This window comes from Lepisosteus platostomus, chromosome 6, assembly GCF_059453375.1.
Source record: "Lepisosteus platostomus isolate fLepPlt1 chromosome 6, fLepPlt1.hap1, whole genome shotgun sequence".
NCBI lineage: Eukaryota > Metazoa > Chordata > Actinopteri > Semionotiformes > Lepisosteidae > Lepisosteus > Lepisosteus platostomus.
Window position 1 is genome coordinate 41,407,549 of NC_142616.1, and position 23,300 is coordinate 41,430,848.

Here is a 23,300-nt window from a genome sequence, read left to right on the forward strand (position 1 = left end):
CATCCCCACATGACAAGTTCCTCATTGGTGAATCATTGTTATTAAACAGTTGATTAAAGACATGACCTCTTGTTATTGTCCAAGTCCATATGTGCCTGCCCCTTGAAGCTGCAGACTGAGAGATGTTAATGTGGGAATTCCATCATTCTCAGGTATCAGGTGTATCAGGGTGTGACCCATTTTACAGTGGCCTGGTTTGTGTTAAAAAGCAATTATATCCTACTTAACAGTGTCCCATCTTGGCAACACCCCTAAGAAGCTGAGTCAAAGGAGTTAAGCAGCTCCAGGGTATGTTCAGTTCAAGGCGACCGAATGATTATTATTATCACCTTCCTAATCACTTTTTTCTAAGCATAATCATAGCCTTGATGCTATGGTATCAATACAAATAGAATGAGTTACTACTACTTAGTTGTCATGCAATGTAAACCTACTTTACTTGGCATACGCCTTAGAATGGTTGCCAGCAGAGAAAATGGAGCTATCTGAAGGTAAACTAAAAATAAAGTAAAGCTGTTGCTGGGCAATTGTGCCAGTCTTGTAGTGATACAAGATGTTGTAAACAGATGGAGGGGAGGAGAATGATTAAGTCTGTGTTTATGGGGAAATGGTATCTTATGGCGGTCGGGCTGTTGAAATACTACTTGACTCGTGTCTCTTGGTGATTGCAAGACAGACCTCAAGGGCAATTGGGAGCACATTAGTGTTTGTACTGTATGTCCTAGTCCTGCTTAGCAAACCATAGTCTGCCATGCACGTTAGAATCACAGGAAAGATAGAGTTAGATAGTCGATGTCTGTTGATTTATGAAATGGAAGTGATATAGGTGTAAATCACCAATTTCACAAAGACCTCTGTTTTTGTTCTATTGAAAGAGAGGGAGAATGTGTTCACTGTGCTTCCATTCAGTTAATACCAGCTGGGGAATATGAAAAAGCCCAGAATGGTATCAAGAGCAATTATGCAAAACACAAATTGTTCTCTTTGTGGAACATGATGGGTGATGTTTTGTGCACAGCATGTTTACCTTGATAATTGCATATTGAATCAGCAAGCTGCATTCATTGCCTATTTTGCAGTGGGATGGTGTAAATTTACTCTACATGGTAGCAGGTGTGCAAAATTCTCATGTTCACACCCTGGGAGAAAATTAATTTAGAAGAGAAAGATGGAGTAGACATCCTTTAGTACAAAAATTCACATGTCAAAATAATTACAAACTATTGTTAAAAATTAACGTGAAATGTAATGAATTTATTTTCAATTAAAATACGTCTTAAAGTGCTTAGAAATTTGTAAATATAAATTAATTTGTCAACAATATTCTGTGCCCCTTTTGAAAACATTAAGTATATTAAATATTTCTAGTCCATAATCAACAAAATGTTAACAATTACCAGGTTTAAATTTAAGTAGCACTGCATAGATTTTTTGTGCATAATGGGAAAGATTTGGGTGCAGTTTTGTGTAGAGGGTATATGCTGTTTTGCATGGACGTACTTGATTCTTTTAAAGATGTTCTGTAAGAAACAGTTGTGATGCATTTGTAATATTCTGCTGAGCACGTTGTAGTGCATAAAAGGCTCATAACGAAATCCTGCTGACTATGAGAAGAAATAGGAAGTTTTACGAGATACCAGAAAGACATGAACCAAATCATGAAGTGAAAAGGGAGAAGTGCAAAGTTTCCTGAATTAAAATGGACTGTCATTCCTGGGGGGTGTCTAAAAGGGTCAACCCATTTACCATCGATCTCTTTCACTGTAAGTAAAGTTACTCCAGGCACCTAAAAGATTCATGAAGTGGGCGATTTACTTCAAGAAGAATCTTTAATGAGCCTGCTAGTTCTGTTCTTTTTGTTTTACAGTTGATAGGGCTTTCTTTACCTCCCTGTATAATATTGCTGCAACAATAGATCTTGTTTTCAGAAATTTGCATGTCATGTACCAAGTATTTGGGTTATTTTAAAAAGCCCCTTGACTCATTTAAAAATGCATAGCTTTCCGGTGATTCGTTTAATATACTGTTTGTGATTTTGTTCCCTTGATATAGGGAAGGAGATCACGAGCGAGAGTCTGGATCTAAAGAATTTATGTTTTAGATATGAGGTGTGTGCTTAGTAAAATAGGACTATATACCAAAAACATACTACTAACCTATCAAACTGTGAATTGCTATTGAAGTCTTAAGATATGCAGAATACCATTTTGTTTGTTTTTGGTATTTATTTCACAAAGACATTGACAAATGATGCATAAAAGCCCAGGCAGTGAACGTGAAACCCATACAATATGCAGTTCAATATGTTTTCTTAATCCCTGATGTTATCTCTGAGATGTACGTAAATTGTTGAAGTAAAAGTACAATAAATTCCACTCTGAACACAATTCACACTAGTGGGTTTTGAAAACCCGTCTTGTATTGATCATTAGGTATGTTTGTTTCTACTCAAAACCATTATACTGCAAGTTGTGATCTCTTCATAAGGATTCCCACTTGAATGTTCTGTAAAGATGCTGTATTTTCTCAAAGGCAATCTTCTTGCAGGGATTGTGGTCAGTTAATATAACATGGCAACAGGATAACTTGAGGTCCCATTTAGCTTCCTGTACTCTTATCCCTTGTTTTTTTAAACAAATTTAGCAATTTATTAGTACATTCTGTGATGAAGGATGAGTGCAACCAAAAGGTCTAAGTATAAATTAAGTTCAGTAAACAGTTTATAATAACTCAGAAAAAATACAATAGCATTTATTTTTTCCTGCACTTACAGGAATTGTGCCTTGTCATTCCTAGCTAGGTTTGCTGACAATGAGGGAGAAAGAGCCCTAGCCCAAACTGCCCCGGGTACTGTACACACACACTGACATATTCACAAATACATACAAACTCAAATAAAGAGAAAACAAAACAAAAAGCATGAATCCACAACTATTTTCAAAAGTTTCAGAATAATTTTTCAGTTTCTGGAGCTCTGTAACTGTTACTTTATACTGTAGGATTCATGAAATTCCTAAATATTTAAATATGTACAATTCCTAATTATTTCACAAAATTTTTGGTTTCACTTTCTAACTGTAATGTGCAATGTAATGCGTAATGAGCCTGTGCTCACTATAACCCTGTCTGCTAATTTGTAGTATCTTCACCCTGCTGTCAGGGGAAGTCTATATTTCCTGGCAGGCAGGAAGCATTAGCTCGTTTCATGTGTGATGAGGCTCGGCTGTTAGTGATAAATGATAAGCTTGCCTCTCAGTGTGGGGAAACTAGTGACAGTAGGGACCAATGGGACACTGAAGTCTTGTTCGCATTATAAGAGAAAAGAGAGACTGAGTGAAAGGTTTTCTGAGAAAGACTGTGGTCCGCTTTGACCATCAGTAAAAAACTGGTGAAGATCATTTTTCTTTGGACCTGGTAGTAGCCTGAAATTTGGAATGTGCTGTTTATGCTTCTAGAAATAAAGCATTGTGTTATTAGGAGGAAACCATTTATAAGGGCTGGTTTTCTGTCTTACACAAGAAAGCCCACCAGTGGTGAATTTGCACAAATCAGACTGGTACAGCATTTACATAGCATGTATTGTATGTGTAATTTTGATATATGTAGTATATGTGTATGATGCCCATCCTGCGGCATCTGGTCACACCTCTTCCACCTGTCAGTCAGGCCAGTTGCCGTAGAAACCTGATCAGACAGGAAGCTTGCTTCACCTGTGAGTAATCACGTCATCTCTTGTGTCCTGATGAAGTAGATTAAGGTCTAACTGAGCAGTGCTCAGTGCTCCGTTATAGAGTTTCATTCTAAGTCACTGCAAGCCACTGCTTTGTTCCCAGTTTTGTCTGAGTTTTGCTTTGGATTCTTGACCCTGCTTTGTCTCGGCTCTGTTTCAGTTCTCCATTGTGTTCTGCTTAGTTACATGTCTGGATTGCTTCCCTGGACCTCAGCTCTCCCCAGCTTTGAACTGTGCTTGCTTTCTGACTTTGATTCTGGACTGTGCTTTTCCTGTTTGATAGTTCCCTGGTGCACATTTACTTACCTGTTCCAGCTCTAAGATTCACCCTTCAACCCGTGGACTGCTCCGTGTGACTATCATGGCCTGTCACTGTGATGTTTGCTTTGAAAGTAGAAAGTTTGGGGAAAATTGGACATCTTAAATTGGTACTTTAAATTTCTTTAAATTCAATTTTGGAAAATCAATCTTTTGTTAATCTTTTTTTTATTTCCTCAACCATTTACACAGTTACTGAAGGGTCACATTATCTGAAGAAAACTTTTCCATACAGATTTAATAGTATGGATACACCGGATGCCCAGCTGGGCAAGTTTGTGTTAGTTTGTGCTCTGAATAGTTTATGCTGTGATTTAAAAAAAATGGTTTATTAATTGTTATATAAATTATTGAAATATATAATGCCTAAACATCAAACTAGGTAACCATCTGTTTCATTTTAGTTTCAGGTGCTACAGTATGTGGCCTTTCGTTCCTCTACAGTATATCAGAGGTATCCAATGCTTAGATCACCAGTAACTTAAGGTATGGCAAAGGCTGATGACTTGGTATATTTTAGCCAATCTGTATATTGTAATTGGGTAGTGAAGAGCTCAACTAGAATGTGAGAACCCCCACCTCCCTTGGATCAGGACCGTAGACCCACATCTCTACAAAGTGCCCTTGATCTGCCATGGGTGGCAGACCCCGGTCTGGGTACCAGTGTACTAATTCAGCCTCAGAACCATAGGAGTTAGCTCCCACAAATCTCATCCACACATTTTGGTATGAAACCGAGATCCAGATCAGTTCAGTACACCTTAGGAATATTATTGAGTCTTCTTTAATTGTCTGGGGTTTCTAGTTTAATTTTATTACTTCTGTGATATTGTCAAAATAAGATTGTGAAGATTTGCAATTACAGTACTGTACAGTATGTACAAGAGTTTTATGTGCTGTTTGAGAAGTAAAGTTTATTGGGACTCATTTTTAATTTAATTTCCTCTGTTTGTAACTTTGTGAAGTTATAGTGTAATATTAACTGGGGAATATTTCTTGTTCTATTTTTATGTGAGGAAATACTTCATTTTATTAAAACATATCTTCTATATGGAGAGCTGCCAAGAGCCTGTATAAAAGCACTAAACTTTGAATGACTTTAAACAGAAGTGAAACATATGCTTGATGATTAGACTGAAAACTACTTTATAAAAACACAGAATTTGTTCATATTTTTACCCATTGGCCCACACTTGCAATGCCCAGTGAGGCATATCCCCCACCTTTTAATGTTGCTTGAAAGGACTCGAAGTACAGGCTGTAAAAATGGCTCAATCCTCCCAGGGAAAATCATTCTAGGCAGAGAATCTACATCCTAAACTTCAAGCAGAATTTTTAAGAAAGGCTACCTATTTGGGGGGGGGCAGTTCTTAACACATGCATCAGTCAGTGTGGGGTCAGGCTGCTTCCTCAGCCCTTCAGGCTGATTTATCTAATCCAGCAAGAAAATTCAAAACAACAATTTTGTCCTCCCTTCTTTGCACAGCCTCGATCTCAGCTGCAATTTAGTGGTTCTTCAGTTTTCCCTTGAAATATTAAATGTGTTGCACAAAACAGCTCAACACAGTGAGGTCATTACCCAACATCTCATAATTAATGCTTTACGTGTATGCAGCCACTCCAGAGTTGCAGACTTACCATTCATCCTGACAGTTTTACCTTGTGAATGTGCTTGACAGCTTGACAGTTTTCCCTTGGTTTTCCTCTGCTTTGTGTATGTTACCATACTTTTATAGCACTTAAGTGTCATTTCACATGCTTTTGTTTTGCCCTGTTAAAATCTTGATAACACCATGGTTTACCATACAGCTTTAAATAGCTTTGTAATGTTGCACAGCCCTTTGAGGCAAACGTTCTGTTTGATTTTGGTATAGTGTAGTGTGGTAAAGCATAATGAACACTTAGTACAATCATCTGTAAAAGCAAAGTAAATTTCTGTAACTTGTAATGACATTCTCGTGCCTTGCAAATTTTCCTTGGTAGATTTTCATAAGGGGATGTTTCCAAGCCTGAGGCCAAGGGTACAGTGTGCGCTTCGGTTTTGTTGAGCATTCAATTTGTGGTGTCTTGTTACCAAATCAAAATTAACCAGTTTTACTCATTGTCTGCTGTATTGACCTCCCTCTGTCAAATTAAAATGTATAGTTTTCATAGACAGTTGTGCATGATTCTTCATTACGGGAAAATAAACTCAATTTTTTAAGAATACGTTTGGAAACACACATTCTGAAATTATAAATGGTTTTGTAATTGTTTCAAACCTTAAGTCCCTTAAGTCTGGGGGGTGGGCAGTGCAAAATATCAGTGCACCCCTTCACAGGCATAACTTTGTTTTTATGAGTGAGTGTCAAAAGCTCAAAAAACAAATTAGAAAGTCAAAACATACAGTAGTGTCAATTTCTAAACGTTGCAAGAGTGGCTTGTCTCAGAAATATAACATTCTGACATCACGAACTGCCTGTAAAGTCTGGATAAAGGAAAGATTTTGACTGTTGGGATGATGACAATACAATGATAGTGGCTGTATCATTTCAGATGTTCATATAGTATGAGTGACAATCATACACTTTGCCACCCTCTGTGTTCAATTCAGTTATTCATTAACATTGGTAGCTTATGAAGGGAACTATTAAGCTAATTTAACAATGATATTTATTCTAACTTAATTAAATGTTTCTTCATCCCAACCAGCAGTTAAGATTTGATGTCAACATATTTCCAATATTCTGTAGACTTGGTAGTATTAAGCAGCCATCAATTTCCCAGTTGCAGTTATAAGTTGTTCTTTGTAGTGCCCCTAAAAGTAATAACATCTTATTCTTTAAACACGTACAGTATGTCTCTGCAGGTCTCTTCATGTCTTGCTGCACTGCTCTGTCAGCCATGTCTGTTTTCTCAATCTCATGATTTGTCATCTTCATGGAAAAGGAAAGGAATAAATGGTGCTAAAATTGATGAGAAACAAAACTCAGTTTCAGTTTCAACCTCAAGTCCCCAGCATTTTAAAAGCCTTGGTTGTTTTTTTTTTAATCAAAATCTGATTTTTGAATTACATTTACTGACTCATATAAAAATGTTATGTGGTTCTTTTTTGGGGATATGATAATACCTATAAGTTTATGACCAAACCTTAACAATTAACTTTATTAGATTGCAGCTTACAGTCTAAGTTTAGCAGGACAAGATCAATAGGAGGTTTAAAGACATTTCTGTTTTCCCTTCATCCCTTACTGGTGATAAATCCACCACAAGACTAACATTACCCATGAGTGTGGATCACCTTACACGACAATGGATTTCTTCAGCTGCAAAATGCATTAGGGATGATTCTCTCTCCTGCTAATTATGTTAATCTATAAATATATGTCTCAGACTATGAACAAACACTGTACTACATGTAGCTCCCTTTGTACTTCGATGGCATTGCCCTTGACTTTCATTGAAGGATACTTATCCTCAGAGGTTACCAGGAGATTTCATTATATCTCTCGAAGTCGAATCAGGAAATTGATCACAGGCTTGTTGTGTTCAGTTCTTACAGGCAATGCCTTGCTAGAACATTTGTTGACGTTTAGACTGGGATTGAAGATCCATCATTGTGTCCAGAAGAGTGAGATACAGTATAAGAAATATTGTATGAATTTACTACAGCTTGCCACTTTACATACATACTGTATATACATTATAGTTCTTTAAACAATTGTATCCTCTTAGCATATATATATAACCCCAATCTTGTCCTAAACTTAACAAAATTAAACCCTTTGGAATTTTTTGGGGATGTATATACAGTACAATGTGGAGTCACCAGTTACTTTTCTTTTTATATGCACCTTGTTTGAAAATAGCACTATGCTGTCAGGGCCATCCACAATTTTTAAAACTGCCTGTCCAGCTATGAATACTGGAGAGTTTTCATCCTTTGGAAGAGTGATGTTACTGTAATAGACAACACTTACAGGTGCCTGTCACAGGCTATGCTGTTGCATTGCAAGCCAAGAATAGAATGATTGACTCTAAAATACCCAACAGTAGCCATGCTCAGTGAGTTTCATGCACAACACTTGGAAGATTTATAATAATACCTTGAAGAAGTCTGAAGTCCTTTTGCCTAAGTCTGGGCCAGTTTGGGCTTAATGTCCTTTTTTAATATGCACCTTTCTTGTTTACATCATTCGGGCCATGATAATTCAAAAGTTTACCTTGAATGTGTTGAAGATCATAATCTTAGGAGTATAGCACTTGAAGGTGATAAGGTTGAGTAAAATACAGTATGCTTAATAATAGATGTATTGTGTAGATGTACTACACTGTTCTTGTGGTTGAGTGCAGATGGCATGGGTGTGCTATAGACAAAAGCTCTCCACCCATAGCGTCACTAGGTTACTGGAGCGTAAGCATATCACAGAAATACTTGGGAACAAAATAAAACTTGCACCCTTGTAAAATGTATCTAATTTGTACATCCTTCAATATTGCTGTTGATACATGGTGAAACCTAAATCTGTATTTCGTGTGTTTTTCCACTTGCACTGACTTTAAATCATATTAGGTCTGGTATCACACATCAGGTTGTTAGATAATGCCAGGATCCCTAGGGTTTTAACAATACTGGTAGTAGTGTACTGTAGTTTTCTTTAGAGAAATGCAGGTGCTGGCATCTCAATTCAAGCAGTAAATCCAAAATCCCAATGTTTTCATCCTTATAATCTGTGTAGTCACTGCAGAGATATTTCAGGAGTGACAGAAAAAGCAAGCAAAAAGTAGGACACATGATTCGAAAGCGACAATTCAACTGATTTGCATTGCTGGCACTTCTCATTCAGCAGCTTGGTCTTTGGATAAGTCTCTTGGGTACCTGGAGATAAAACCCCCTGAGGTCTCCAAAGCCTGTTAGAAAATTAAATGTATTAGTCTAAAAGTTATCTTCTCAGTTCTGCTTCATCTTTCTATTTGCCATTAAGCAGCCAGCTTCTCCTACAAAATCAGGTCCATCTTAATACAGAACTACTCTGTTGTGCACAAGCATTTGGTGTCTGTTGATTCTATATGAACAAACAAAACCCAAAATCTTTGTTTACGGTAAGCCTTGAATTAAGGTCACCCTCATGTTTATGGGACACCTTTAATTCATGACCTGCTTTTTAAAAATAAAATGGTGGATATGCTGCACACTTCAAAGAGACCTTCATTTTACATATATAAAATATAACAAATATTTATATTAAATACAGTAAAATATGGTATTTTCATGAATGGTAGCATGAAGCAATCTCAAGAACAGCAAAGCAATATTTAACTTAAGAAATCATTTTAGTTTTCCAAAAACTTTATAAAGTAAATTCTTTAAAAATGTTAATAAACCTATTACAGAACTATGTACAGTACTATGGTAATATTCTAAAAATCAAAAGAGATACTGTATAACACGATTTTGTACAGTATGTTTTTAGATAGTAAACTAGTTATTTTTAAACAGTAGATTTTGTATATTAACACCTAGGGGTATAATGAAAAGTTTATAAGTAAAAACTTTTTGATGCTCAGCATTGGAATAGACTAAAAATGTTTTGCTCAACAGATCACTGATGTTTTGCAGTCAATATTCTTTCAAGCTTTCAAGGCCATTAAAGCAATTACATTGCAATTACATTACTCAAATATAAGATTTTGGGCCAGCTTTATAAGAAAAATCAGGTTTCAGGAGTGTGTCATACATTCAACAGAATAACAGCATTTTACACTATTGCATCCAAAGTATTATAGATCATTTTCACCTTGAAAAACATATCCCTGTCTTGATTACCTAATTTTCGCTGCAGATTGTACTTCTTGCCAGATTTTTGAGGCATGCTGACTCCTGTGCTGGGGACTCCGAACTTTCTTACTAAACAATATAATCAATAAAATAAGATCAATCAGCTTTTGACTCTTTGCCACACAGCTGCATTAAAACACTCTGAAAATCAAAAGAATGCAGAATCATGATTTGTGAATGTGTGTGTTTGGTCAGGCATGATGAATTGTATTTATTTGTGAAGATTTAAACTCCAACAAGGTCTAACAAGGCCCTGGAAGGACTCCAGTGTGATTCTCTTTAGCACATCTGTAGCTCTTAGTTGTACAGAGAGTCTAAGTTACTCTACACAGCTCTATAATTGCAGTACCACAGTAGTTTGTCTTGATAGACAGACAGTAGATCAGTGCCATCCGTTCTGTGGAATCATTAAGTTGTATATTAAGTTGTATAGTAGTTCCATTTCAGTACCTAGTTGGATAGCACCACTTGTAGTTTTTGTTGAGAACAACCTTTTTTTTTTACAATCTCACAGTTTCACAGTGGAACTCCTGTCTATAATCTCCCATCTTGCTGGAGTTCTTCTGATGTCTGACAATTTGCACTATAGACATAAGAACTGCTGCTTTCCTTATTTTGTATATATGTCAGCTTTCAATGTAGAACACTGCCTTCAAGCTTTGAATGCCATTTAAATGACACCCACTGCTTTAAAGCAGCTCATGATTTGATGCTGCTTAACAATTGCAGACACAATACATCTCAGCAGGCAATACTGTCTTGGAACAAAGGACTGGTATCTACAGTATATATAAAAAATATTATTTGTGAAGAGCTACTAGTAGACTTAAAGAGGCATTCTCACAAACACACAAACAAGATAAAAGATCTTCAGATCAGTCAGCAGCTGCTGAGGTTGAATCATGTAAATTGAGAATAAAAAGGTTTCATTATGCCAGATGATTGCCATAAAAATGCAAGATTCTTCATACCGCATTTCCTGAAAGTTATACATCTTTCTAAATACAGTAATTTAAAGCATCTAGCAGCCAAGAAAGCTAAATGAAGTAGCATGAACATATGGAAAAAATACATTCTGCACTAAGGAAAAAGTCACTATTGTGACTATTATGTAATGTAGCATTCACTTTTAATGACTTACTCTGAAATATTTTTGTTGTGCAAGGTACCAATGTTAAATTGCCTGCTGTTAGATTTCTAAGTTACCGTAACGTTAAATTTGAAAGGCTCACTTTGGTCAGACAGCCACATTTCGAATTAGCTACTGTTACTGTACACTGGCCATAAAAAAGAGAGAGAAAGGTTATACTTTACAAGAAGGATAATATCTTCCCTCTGACTCTTCTGAGAGTTCAAATTAATCACGGTCATCGGTTTTCTCTGGAGGCAACAGAGACCTTTACAGCACAACTTTTGATTGGACCAAGGTATGGCTGGCAATTCTATTTCTTTCTCAATATTTTTTTTCGAGTTCTTAATGAGCTATCAACCCACTAACAAATCCATCTTCAGTTGCTGAGTGGTGAACCATTCTCATCAATGGCAGAAAATTATTTTCTTCTTCAAATTGCTTCTCATCACTAATGTGGGGTAAAAATTAGAATTACACTGATGTCATGCATTATCCTAAATTTTTATATCTATCATTCTTTCTTATATTTGTTGTACACAAATAAGTGGTTTCTAGAAAAAATGTGCCTATATGTGTGATCAAATGTTAAAAAGCACAGTGCCAAAATATAATACTGGACACAAGTTATTTCTGATCAGTTAAATAACTGCTTAACGGATACAAAAATACTGCATACCCACTGATGTTTGCAAAATATAGTATATTTCCTGAAGCAGACTTTTTTAATTCATTAGTTTGAGTCTAGTTTTTGGAGTCAATTTGCAACCATTTGAATATTCCTTAAACTAGTGTAAGTGTTAGGTTCTGAATACAACTAAGTGACTCTGATCTCCTGTAAAGTTACAGTACACACAATTCTTTCAATAAAAAAAGAGCTGCCTTCACAACTAACCTGTGGAAGTTAGACTGCTTAAAGGTTATAGAAAAATATAGAAAAAAGTGCACAGATGTAAAATGTGCTGTTATCTCTAAATAAGGGATGCTTTCACTACTAATATTGTATAATAGTGGATAGTGTTTTGCACTTTGTGTCAAATGAATGGGTATTTCTTGACAAAAATATTGATATTTTTTGCCGTTGACAGTATTTACTGACCAATTATTTTCCACTGTGTTATCTATGGAAAAAAAATAGTTACAGTTGAAATATCCAAGGCACTGCAATTGAACTGTCCAAGGCACTGGCTGTCTGTGAAAAGCTTTTTGTAAAATCAGTTTTTTTTTTCAGAACAATTTGTATATTTAATGTGGAATGTTCCAGCACTGTGATCTGCCTTCTCTTCTTAATTGTCTTTAGAATATGTTTAAATGTCCATTTCTGCTCAGTAGTGACATAATTTCACAAGGTCAGAGATGAGATCAGAACTAAGGTCAAACAGAACAGAGGACAGGAGACTATAAAATAAGTTATAGTTTCACTGCTAGTGTATATATGCCCATTTCGTATTTATTAATGGAATTGCAAAATATCCATTTAGAGGGAAGCTATTTTATTGTGGTTTAAAGTTTAAAAAAACATTCTACTTCTAAAATAAAGAGTCAAAAATGTCATTTTTATCATAATTATGCAAATGAAGCATGATTGTTGTACAAATGTTACATTTGCAACCACACATCTGAAACAACACTACTATACAGAATTGTGATGTACACGTACTATGTTTTGTTCAGAGTTACTGTACACATATTTTGTTTAATTACAAATATTTACAAATTAAACTAATAAAATAGTTCTGCCACTTATTTTAATGCACAGGGTAACACTGTATATATCAGATGTTGCAGATAGGTTTACCAATATTTTTTTCTGGGGATTTTGTGTAGCTCAACTGATAAAGGTGCGTTAGCAGCCTTTATGTAAGCGGAGCTTTATGATTGAGTTGTTGCAGGTCTGAGCCTGTGACATGTCTCTAGGTTTCTTTTAACAACCATAAAATGTGGTGCACAATTTGCTGAGGGGTGCCAAGAGTAAGATGTATTTAGTGGGCCAGGACTAACTATCCCTGTAACATACCAGGCACTTACATGTTCACAGTGCTGTGGATGAGGCACCACTCCTTTAGTTGGTGCTGAACCTGCAGAGCTGCAGTGCCTGTGATGATAAAAGACAAGTGGCTCAAAGGTTCATGATCATGATTCAAGACTGGACATTCCCCCCCACACAATTTGTCATTACTGAGGGGGCTGTGATTTCCCCCCAATACCCTGCCCCACTTTAAATGTATGCCTGCAACAAAGATAGTGTGGAACAATGCAGTGACACACACCAACATTGTTGTCCAAGAAGAAATGAAGTAAATCTCTTCATTAATGTGTGCAGTATGCACAAATTTGTTTAATATGCACAAATGAATAGGCCAGAGAGATGTATTGCTTGGTTTTGCTGCACTCCCATTTCCTTATTCTCTTTTGTGGCAAAAAAACTCTTTATTGCTCAACTGGAAGCTTATGCATATTTGAAACTCACTTTTGGCTCTTTCCACTGACAGCACAGTCTGTTCTTTATTTTTCCTTGGGCATTAGGGTGGTCAGGTTCCTGGAATCTAATTTATTTTGCTACTAAAGCTAAATATTTCCTCTGGTTTTGGAGCATAGAAGAGATCACACTATGATTAAGTCAACCTGCTGCATGACTGTATTGATTGCAATGCCAAACCTCCATACAAGTATTTATGCAGTTATTGTGAGAATTGGTAGAATTATAAATAATTGTTCATGCCTGAATATAGCAGTGTATCAATCAATATTTTGAAGTTGTCGTATGGGCAAAACAGCATTTTGTTCTGATTCAATATGGGGAATGCAATTTCCAATGAAAATATGGGATGCCCCTTGTCCCAACACTTAGCAAAGATTAATAATAGTAATTGGCAAATATTGATTACAATTATAGTATTCTGAGAATGTTTAGAAGTATTTTTATCTGTGAACATCCATTTTCATTTGTTAATTAACAAATGCAATTGAAATATGAAGTCAGTGTATGGAAGCTCGAGAACAATATACAAATGAAAACCAATCAGACACAATGAAAGTAACAGCTAATGGAAAAATATTTACTGGTCAGCAAAAACTGAAAACTGAACCTGATGAAGTTCCCTGGCTGTTGCAATTCGTAATCAAAATGGCATCAGATTGAAACTGTACCCCATAGTTGCCATGGAGATGTAAAGTAAATTCAATTAGTGCCTGTGTCGGAAAATGGCTTGTTATTTCCCATCACTTAGCACAGAAATTAAAGAGAGCAACATTTTGTATGACCTAACACATCTCTTGCTTTTCTTTTAAGTGCTTTGAATTTTTAGATTGATAAGTCAGGAAATAAACTTTTTAAGTCCAAGTCTGGAGCTAAATTAGTTTGCACCATATTTTTTTTGTCTGTGCCTATAGTATGAATGATCTAAGATACAGTATATACTGTATATTAATCCTTATGATACAGACCAACCACCAAGTTCCACTCCTGTAGATTAGTTTGTCAATCACAATGTAATGCTCTTTTATTACAAAAAATTAAAAAATGAGAATGGGTATAGCACCAAAATCTTGTTTCTGTTTTTGTCGCATAATTAAAATAATCCTGTGTATTTCTTTGATACTTCTTAGCACCTGAGGTTAGATTACATTGCCATTTTCAGGAATACAACCAGAAAGTTTATCTTAATCTTGTGAGGATGACCTTGACTTTACTATGGAAAGGAGCAAACTAATTGCACCTTTAAGTGCCTGTCACTTAGGGCACTAACCTAAAAGCTAAGTAAATGAAGATGATCTAATATGACAATGTATAGTAAAATATGAGATTAAAAAAATGTGATTGCATTTTGACTCAGTTGTTCTCGTACTCTTTTTACCAGCATCATTCAAAATCCCGTCCATGCCAGCACTTACAGTAATGAAAAGAGTGTGGCCAGACATTGTTCAAAGTTGGTTCACTTTAATATATACAAAGTAATGTCCTTATTTCCAGGACATTTTGTCATAACTGATTTGTGGTTACCCTGTCTTTGTGGAAAATCATCATACATTAAAAAAAAAGATGTTTGATCTTGTTTTCATCATAGTAGCTCGTATAGACTTTAAAAAAAACATTGGTAAAATTGTACGTTTTTCTTTGTGCCGCTTTTGCTTGGTAGGCTGTTCAAAGTAAAAGTCAGTGGTGATATGTAAATGAGGTAGTTAAGTGCTTTTGCATCTGAATTTGTAGTACAAGCAAGGTTGAGATGAGCTGTTAGTGAAAGTGCTGAACAAATGCAAAGTGTTTCAGAGGGGCTGGCATTTTATGACAACCATAAGTCTTCTACCCTGCCAGCTGAATTAGCAAGCAAACACATCCACAACCCTCTGTTCTTTATGTAAATTACGAGTTAACTCGGCAAAAGTCATGTGAAGCTTTTTTTTAATGAAGGTGAATGATATTGTAAAACCCCATTCCTTTGCTTTATATTTCTTTTTAGTGATCTATCAGACCATTTAGTCCAGCGTTTCTCCATTGTGATTTGTTACCTTTGTTGTGAATTTTTCTATTGCCTCTAGTACAGTATCTACTTTTCTAAAGTGTAGCCATGCATGTTCTTCTGATTTATAATTTGCTCCAACCTATTTCTCTTAGGTGCTTAAAAAGATCAAATTAAGCACTTTCTTGTTTTGTTTTTTTATGAGTTTGGCAGGACCACAGTTATTCAGCATATCACCTATTCCAAACTCACCATTTCTACTCTGTGTTCCAATTTCCTATACCTCTTGATGTTTTGCTCTAGAGTTTGATTAGTAATGATTGGCCGTTCCTTTCATCAGCTGATTTTTAAGTTTTCCAGTTTACATTCTTCTTTTCCAACCTGACTGACTGAGGTTACTTTCACTAAGGGTCATATTTGAGTTGTCTTCTCTTGTGGCCCATGGTTTAAATAATTCCCAATAACATTACATACTGTATGCAACTGTCCTATGCATTTGATCCCTCACAGTTCTACTTGTGCAGGTCCCATCTTTTCTAATACAAAGCCAAGTGCCTCATAAATCTTAATCATAAATCTAGACTGTCTAAACCAGGATTTCAATCATTTGTTAAATATTTTAATTTCTGCCTATGTAACAGCAGTAGGGGTAGTATGTCAGAGAAAACAAGACCCGTTGTTCTGCAAGTCCTGCCTCTTGGCTGCAATATGGAACATGACAATTGGATAATTCCTGGATGTGGACTTCTGGAAGATATGGTACATGAGCACCAGGCAGACAAGAACCAGAAAGGGTTTCCTTGTCACTAATGCATCTTACACTTTGTCTGCCTCTCACAATCAAATCTCCCACTTCCACCATCTTTCTCTTTTTGGAAGGAGTGTACACCATGGTGCCTTGGCACTTTATCATTTAGGTATGAGCAATCAACAATCAACTTTGTGTTCAGTAATTGTAAGGTTGTGGTTTTAAATTCCAGGTGAGACACTGGTGTTTTAGCCTTGAGCAAAGTACTTCACCCATAATTGTCCCAGTAAAATATCCAACAGTATAAATGGGTGAATTGTATGTCTCTTCGGATAAGATTTGAAATACATTGGAATGTACAGTATTTGAAAACTTAAAGGGGAAATGCAATGTGATTTTTATATTTTAGGGTTAGACACAGTCTAAGGTACACAGTAAGATCTCCAATTTCCATCACAAAACTGTCCAGGTATGCATAGTGCCATATTCTGATTCAGAACCAGGTAACAAAACGTCCGGTGACATGAAGCGGCCTTATTACATTGTAAACGAGTAGGCTTGTGAATACAGTACATCTCTTTTAATCCAATAGAAATATTGGTCTTGACTTCAAGACAGTTTGCCAGCAAATACTACTTGTTAACTGTGCACAACCTGTACTTAATTTGCTTGTGCATCGCATTACATTAGTCATTACCATGACTAGTGAGCAGGAAGGGCCTCATCACATTGCAATCCGTGGGAATGAGAATGGAAGTTTGCGACAACCTGGTGACTTAGAGTACTTTCACAAAGTTCACGATTTTGTGCTTAATTCAAAATTTGCACATTTGTTCTATTACATCAATGAATTAATTTTGTAACCGAGATTTAATAACCGGTTTGAGAAACCGAGACTGCAGTTCCCCTTTAATTTCAGTTCTTCTGTAGTGTGCACACACCCGTTACTATATTTCTATATTACAATATTTCTTTCTGTGCCCCTATTCCTTTCTACTCCAGCTCTAGGATCTCACTGTCCTCTATGTTGTGCAAACCAGTTGTGCAAAACAGTTCAGCCTCAAAATCATTGATCTCTCGGAATTTGCCACGATAACACTTTTTGGGGGGGAATCCTTCCTGAATGTCTTTGTTAAAAAAAAACAGTTTTTTGCAAACAAACTGCTGAGAGAAGAGAAAAATTGTATGCTCCTACCAATAGCATCTCTGAGAGTGATACGGTTTATCCAAAGCTTTCTTATAAAACAACTACAACTAGCAAACAATAAGCAACAGTGTAGTCTTAATTTCTAAGGTATCTGTTAACAATCCAACAATAACTATGCAGTTTATGTGTATATTCAAAGAATAGAGGTCCATTGCTGTACTTACTGTGCTAAACATTTTGTTATGAGGCTTCCTTATGCACTGTGTACAGCATGCTGTGTTTTGAGACAGGCACTGGCAGAGTTATTTTGCTTTTTGTTCTATTGAATGTTTTCCTGTCCTGTGCTGTGTACCAACCCTCCTCATTAGCTAGCTGTAGTTACAAAAGTGAGCCAGCCATAGATTATCATTAGTGACTGTCCTATGTTGTTGTGGTTAAGTATCTAACCAACAAATCTGACTCAAGATCTGATTATACCCTGTAATATCTAATGCTGTCTGCTAACTAATATAGCCACAGACTAATATGGCCACAGACTACTCCCATTTAAATCCTGTGCATCCTTATTTGATTATTAAATAAAACCATCTGTGCTACACAGAATTGGATTAAACTGTTCAGCCAGAAAATATTTTTGATCAATCAAATTATGATTTCCACACCACTAGGATGGTTAAATCTCCTTGACCTATGACATGATTTTATTATCTGGTGGAGCAAATGCATACTGTACATACGGCTGTAGAATAGTATTCAACTGCTTAGAATCACAAAGACATGCCCCCCCACCCCACAAAGCTGCACAGAGGTACACCTGGCCAGAAATATTTCAAGTGCCTTACTTTTTTCATCCAAAACGTTTCTCTGATGTAAATTCGGCTTGCCTAGAGCATCTGTGCATCATCTTGACACGGTAAATGAAATTCCTTTAGACCTGCAGTCTGAAATAATGAATTGTTCCTCCAGTTAATTGTATTGCTTTGATAACAAGGAACTGTACTGGGCCTGGAGAACACAATAAGTGTATTTCATAAGATGATTTGTGTGACGGTTTGAAAAATGATCTTCTGGGGTGACCCGGTTTTAATAGAACTCAAACAGCATGCTAACACGCTTCAGTACGCTACGCTACGTCTGACAGAAACCTTTGTGCACCGTGTGTGTGAGTCTTATAGCAAGGAGCATGAATTGCATCCAGCCAAGCTGATTTAACTTTGAAAGGACAGTTTTAATTTTAAAGAGGTTGGAAAAAGATTAATTGAACACTTTTTGAGGGGTTGGGAATCAATTGCATTGAATTTTCCATGTTCCCTCCTGATCTTGTCCTTTTCCAATATGGATTATAGTTTTTTTTGTGAATCGGTACAGTAGATTGCATCCACCCCATGGTTTTTATATACTGTATATGACAAACAGTAGACATCATGGATCATAAAGCAAGAAATTCCTTTAGAAGATGAAAGCTATTAGAAGAAGTACTGGGACATGGGATTACAAACCTTAAAGACACATGAAATGTCTAGAGGTCACCTATAAAGAACTGAATTCCAGAAGAGAATTCATAAACCATCCATCTTGATAGTCTTTTCCCTCAAGCAACCTGAAGTCATTAACGAGTCTTAGAGCTCAGATATTGTGGCTTTGGTTTCTGTATTGAGGTCAGACGTTTGTGATTAAAAATGAAAGGGTTAAAGAATTAGATTCCACCCTGACCTTCAAGGACATTTACACTGCTGAAGACATCACTCCGTTGGGGCTAAGAACCACGCAACTATGTGGGCATTTTAAGAAGAAAAAGAAGAAAACAGCTTTCCCATTTTCACTTTTTTCACACATATGCCTTGCATTGTAATTACTGCTAAAAGCCTCACACCGCTGAAGGAACCGTTCAAGCAGCCTCAATTTTAACACAGCAGGAACAAGTACCAAAGCTTTTAGCATTGTGTCAGTATCTAATGTTACCAGCACCTCTTTCTTTTTCAGCAGTTTCAGGGAACAAATAAGCATTGCTTGATAACAAAACATACAATAGGTTTTCCATACGAATAAGAATTGGTTTCAATGTGTATTAATGTACTTGCATTAGCTGGACAGACAGCAAATATGCTACTCGTACAGATTTGGTTCAGCATCTCTGACACTGCAGTACCCTTTTCATACGAGATGGATATGTACACAAGAAATTGAAATCTGGTTATATCTTGATACACATTGCAAAACCTTTAGGTATTTAACTGGATATTCTTATGAGTCAATAAAACAAATGCGAAAAGTGTTTAGACTATATATCAGTGTATGCAATGTACACATGTGTATATGCTCAACTTCTTTTTGAATGGTAATATATTTTTAGTTTTTAGTTTATTCTTAACTAAAATAGCTTATTCTTGTTTTTAATCCAGTAATATTATCTTACAGCATTGTTTTTCAGATATAGGTTTTCAAGGGCCATGGTCAAGCAGTTTTTGTAAGTGTCTTTAATAGAATAATTGTTTCAGTTCACTAATTTATGAGTTATAAGACCTTCTGACCTTGTGGCTTTAAGAACACTTACCATTAAAATGTATTCATCTTATAACAGTGTTGCCAGGAGACTGGAGGCTAGCTCTCTTTCAGTATGACATCCAAAATTGTCAAGTAGCATGAATTCTCTGAATTTCTGCTCTTTAAAATAAGAAGGGAAGGCTAATGATATTGTTAAAGCCACAAAATGAAATATAAGAAAGTGATCTTTGCAGTCATTGAAGATTGTTGCGTACACAAGGGTATAATGTTACCCTGTTTAATTTGAAAATAAAAGTAAACTATAACCTTGATGTTGAAATGTTATTCATCAAATGTTAATGTTATACATGAAAGGGAAGGATAGGCTAAACAATTTTACTGGAAGCAGTTATTTTTAACATGAAATGTTCATTTAAAATACAAGTAATTAATTTTATGACATTAAACTTTGACTTTTAATGTTGCTGCTCTTTTCCCAAGAATGGCTCTTCAGAATCCTTTAAAAAAATATATAATTGAACGGCACAGGCACAGTTCATAATGAAGAGCAATCATTTGCCTAAATCTTTATAAAAAATGCAGTTTAGTTTTTTGAACCCCCAGTTTTGTGTCTGAATAATATATCATATGAATCAAGTGAAAATGTTAAATTTTCCAAAGATAGCACAAGGGAGAACATGGTTTTGTTACAACATGATTTTACTGTAACAGCAGTTGGATCTGTTCTATTTCATTGCTGTATACAGCTGCACACAGAAGTATAAGAAAATAGACACTATAGAAATCTGCAACCTTCTTTAGAGAAGTGATAACCACACCGGAAGAGGAGAATGATGTGTAATCTATCGAATCATTTGATCAAAATGATTGTGAAATTTGTGGTCTCAAAACTCAAAATTAGTGAATAGGTAATTCATAATGATGGGATGGGGCTACAAGTGGGATATATACTGACCTTTAACCTTTTTAAAATCATCCCACTCATTTTTCAGACACATGGCATAGGGCCACTGCCATTGTCTTTGTTTATGAAGTTAATCACTTGTTTCTGCTGTTTTTTTTTTCCCTTAAGGTATCGCCATCGCCAGTGCCCTCATAGACACTTCGCAGCAGAAGGCCATGGAATGCAAGGAGAAGAGTTTGGGATTAAAGAATCGGAAACAGCCCCCGCCTGCACACCAAGGGACTTGTGTTTGAGCAAGTGGACAAAATGCACTTGTACAGTGTGTCATTTGTGTTCTTTTTTATGGCTTTGGACACAGAAAAGTCATAACCACAGCCTCTTGTTTTTGAAGAGGCCAATGAGGACATTCTGTTAGGTAATGACATGCCTTTGGTTTTTTCATGCTTAAACCCAGTAGTGTTCAGGAACAGCACGTCAACCACCACCCTTCCTTTGAAATTGGCTTTCAGCAAGACCTCGTGTGAAGTGGATTTTAACTACAAACAAATCAAACCAGCAGATCTTGTATTGTGCTGCAATATCTGGCATAGAGTCACCTCATCTTGTTTACTGAAACAACTACAAAAAGGAATTGTATCCTAAAATTAAGTTTAACAATTAAATGAATTAGGCCATAGATGTTTCAGCAAGTATGCTTGTTGTAAAATTAGAGTGTATTTGAATTTTCCATTTGGCTTTGTGGTAATAAGAAGAGGTACCGTATAGATGATTCACATATTTTTGTTGGAGCAGGGGGCTGGGAAGTGTTACTTAACATTAGGAAGGTTGGGGAAAAGCCCAGTACAATTGCAGATCCAGTGCTTTCTCTGTCCTTGAGTTTAATTTGCTTGAGCTCACCTTCACTTTGTGTAGATTTGTGATCATTGGGGTGGCAGCCAGTTTGAGAGATGCGTAAGGATCCAGTGCATCTTATACCTGGAGAACAGCTCCCATGTTCTTCACCTTCATGAGTCTCAGTGATGATGGCCATTTGAGTCAGTTCACTACACAGCATTCATTCTTCTATAGCTCAGACCATCTGTTGGATTCACGTTTTTATACAACATTGGCTGTGTTTGTAAAATGTAGCAATAGAAAATAATATTGTTTTAAGAGAGCCAACAGCTGTGTTGTTAGCTCAGTTCGTTGAATAGCAGCTGATGCTGGTTTAGTCACTATTGGATGCTGCTGCATACTACTGGCACAAAGGCATGTGGGTAACACTTTACATTCTGTCTCTAGCTGCAGAGTATTTACATAGTAATTACTTAGTAAATGTATATGTACTTATTCATAATTACAATGGTATTTCACATGGTTACAAAGTCATACTATTTTACCAGTATGAGCAACTTTAGCCCATATTGTGTAGTTTAATATAAAATAATCATGACAGTAGTATGCTTGCATATGCCACCAAAATGATACATTATTTATAATAAAACTATGTATGGTAACATTGTAATTATATGTAAGTACACAAATACTTAAGTAATTACATGCTTAATGTAAAGTGTAAGTGTATACTTAATATATTACCTTCTTCATATGGGTGTTGTGTGTAGAGTTAAATGTGAAATATGAAAACCATTTTTTTAATTCACAAAGGTATTATGCTATTTTCAATTGTTTACAGAGGCATTCCAATGCATGCCCTAATAGTGTCATATCTGATGATGATAAACCCGTATGTCCTAGTTTATTATTATGGTTTTAAAGAATATAATAAAATAAGGTTTTTACTCTAAAGTACTGTACATATCATAAACCCTGAATATACAGTACCTGAATGTTTGGATAGAAGGAGAAGTAACCTGCTCTATTTTGCTTGATCATACCTTTGAAATTAGTTTTATTTTGGTACCAGGTAATATGCTAGAAAAAGATTCAAAGTATCACATTTAAATAATTATTAATTTAGTGCGGCAAATGGATTGTTATGAATGTTTCTATGTGGTATTTCATACAGCGCACAATCGGACTCATTTTAGTTATTCCAAATGAATGGATCGAGTCATCGCCAATTAGGCTGAAGAGGTTTCTTCATACCATACATGGAAAATGGTCATGGATGTGGGTATTGGGCTAGATTACAGGAGTAATACTGGAATATTTGAAAAAATTACCTCATGTAATTGAAAGAGATAAGAGAAAACGATGGCTGCCATAGCTCTGTAATTGTTTAACTTTTTTCTTGGTTGCTGCATAAGTTACTTGTGATTTTTTTGGAAATAGCTCAGTCTTTATCATACCTCATATTTTAAATAGAATAATTCCTTAACAAAAGACAGAAATAAAAACACTGCACCAGAAGGACATAAAGTCAACCAAATTCAATTAATATAAAATTATTACATTGGATAATATAAAAATGGTGCTGTCTGTCTCATAGTAGCTAGAAAATAATATTTACTACATTTAGAAAAAAGTCACTTAAACTTTTGCATAGGTGTCTGAAATGTTAATCGCATTTAAGTACTTTCACTTCTTTTTTGATGAAAA

At 35.8% G+C, this 23,300-nt stretch overlaps 1 protein-coding gene across 1 annotated transcript in view; it reads left to right on the top strand.

Moving 5' to 3' along the window:
- LOC148661720 (attractin-like protein 1) overlaps positions 1–22,547 on the top strand; it is a 429,208-nt gene extending 406,661 nt beyond the window's left edge. The window contains exon 29 of the mRNA XM_088635864.1: positions 20,928–22,547. Coding sequence (XP_088491990.1) covers positions 20,928–21,052 — 125 coding nt within the window. The 3' untranslated portion in view covers positions 21,053–22,547. The remainder of the gene's footprint in view (positions 1–20,927) is intronic.
- Positions 22,548–23,300: the final 753 nt, after the last annotated feature.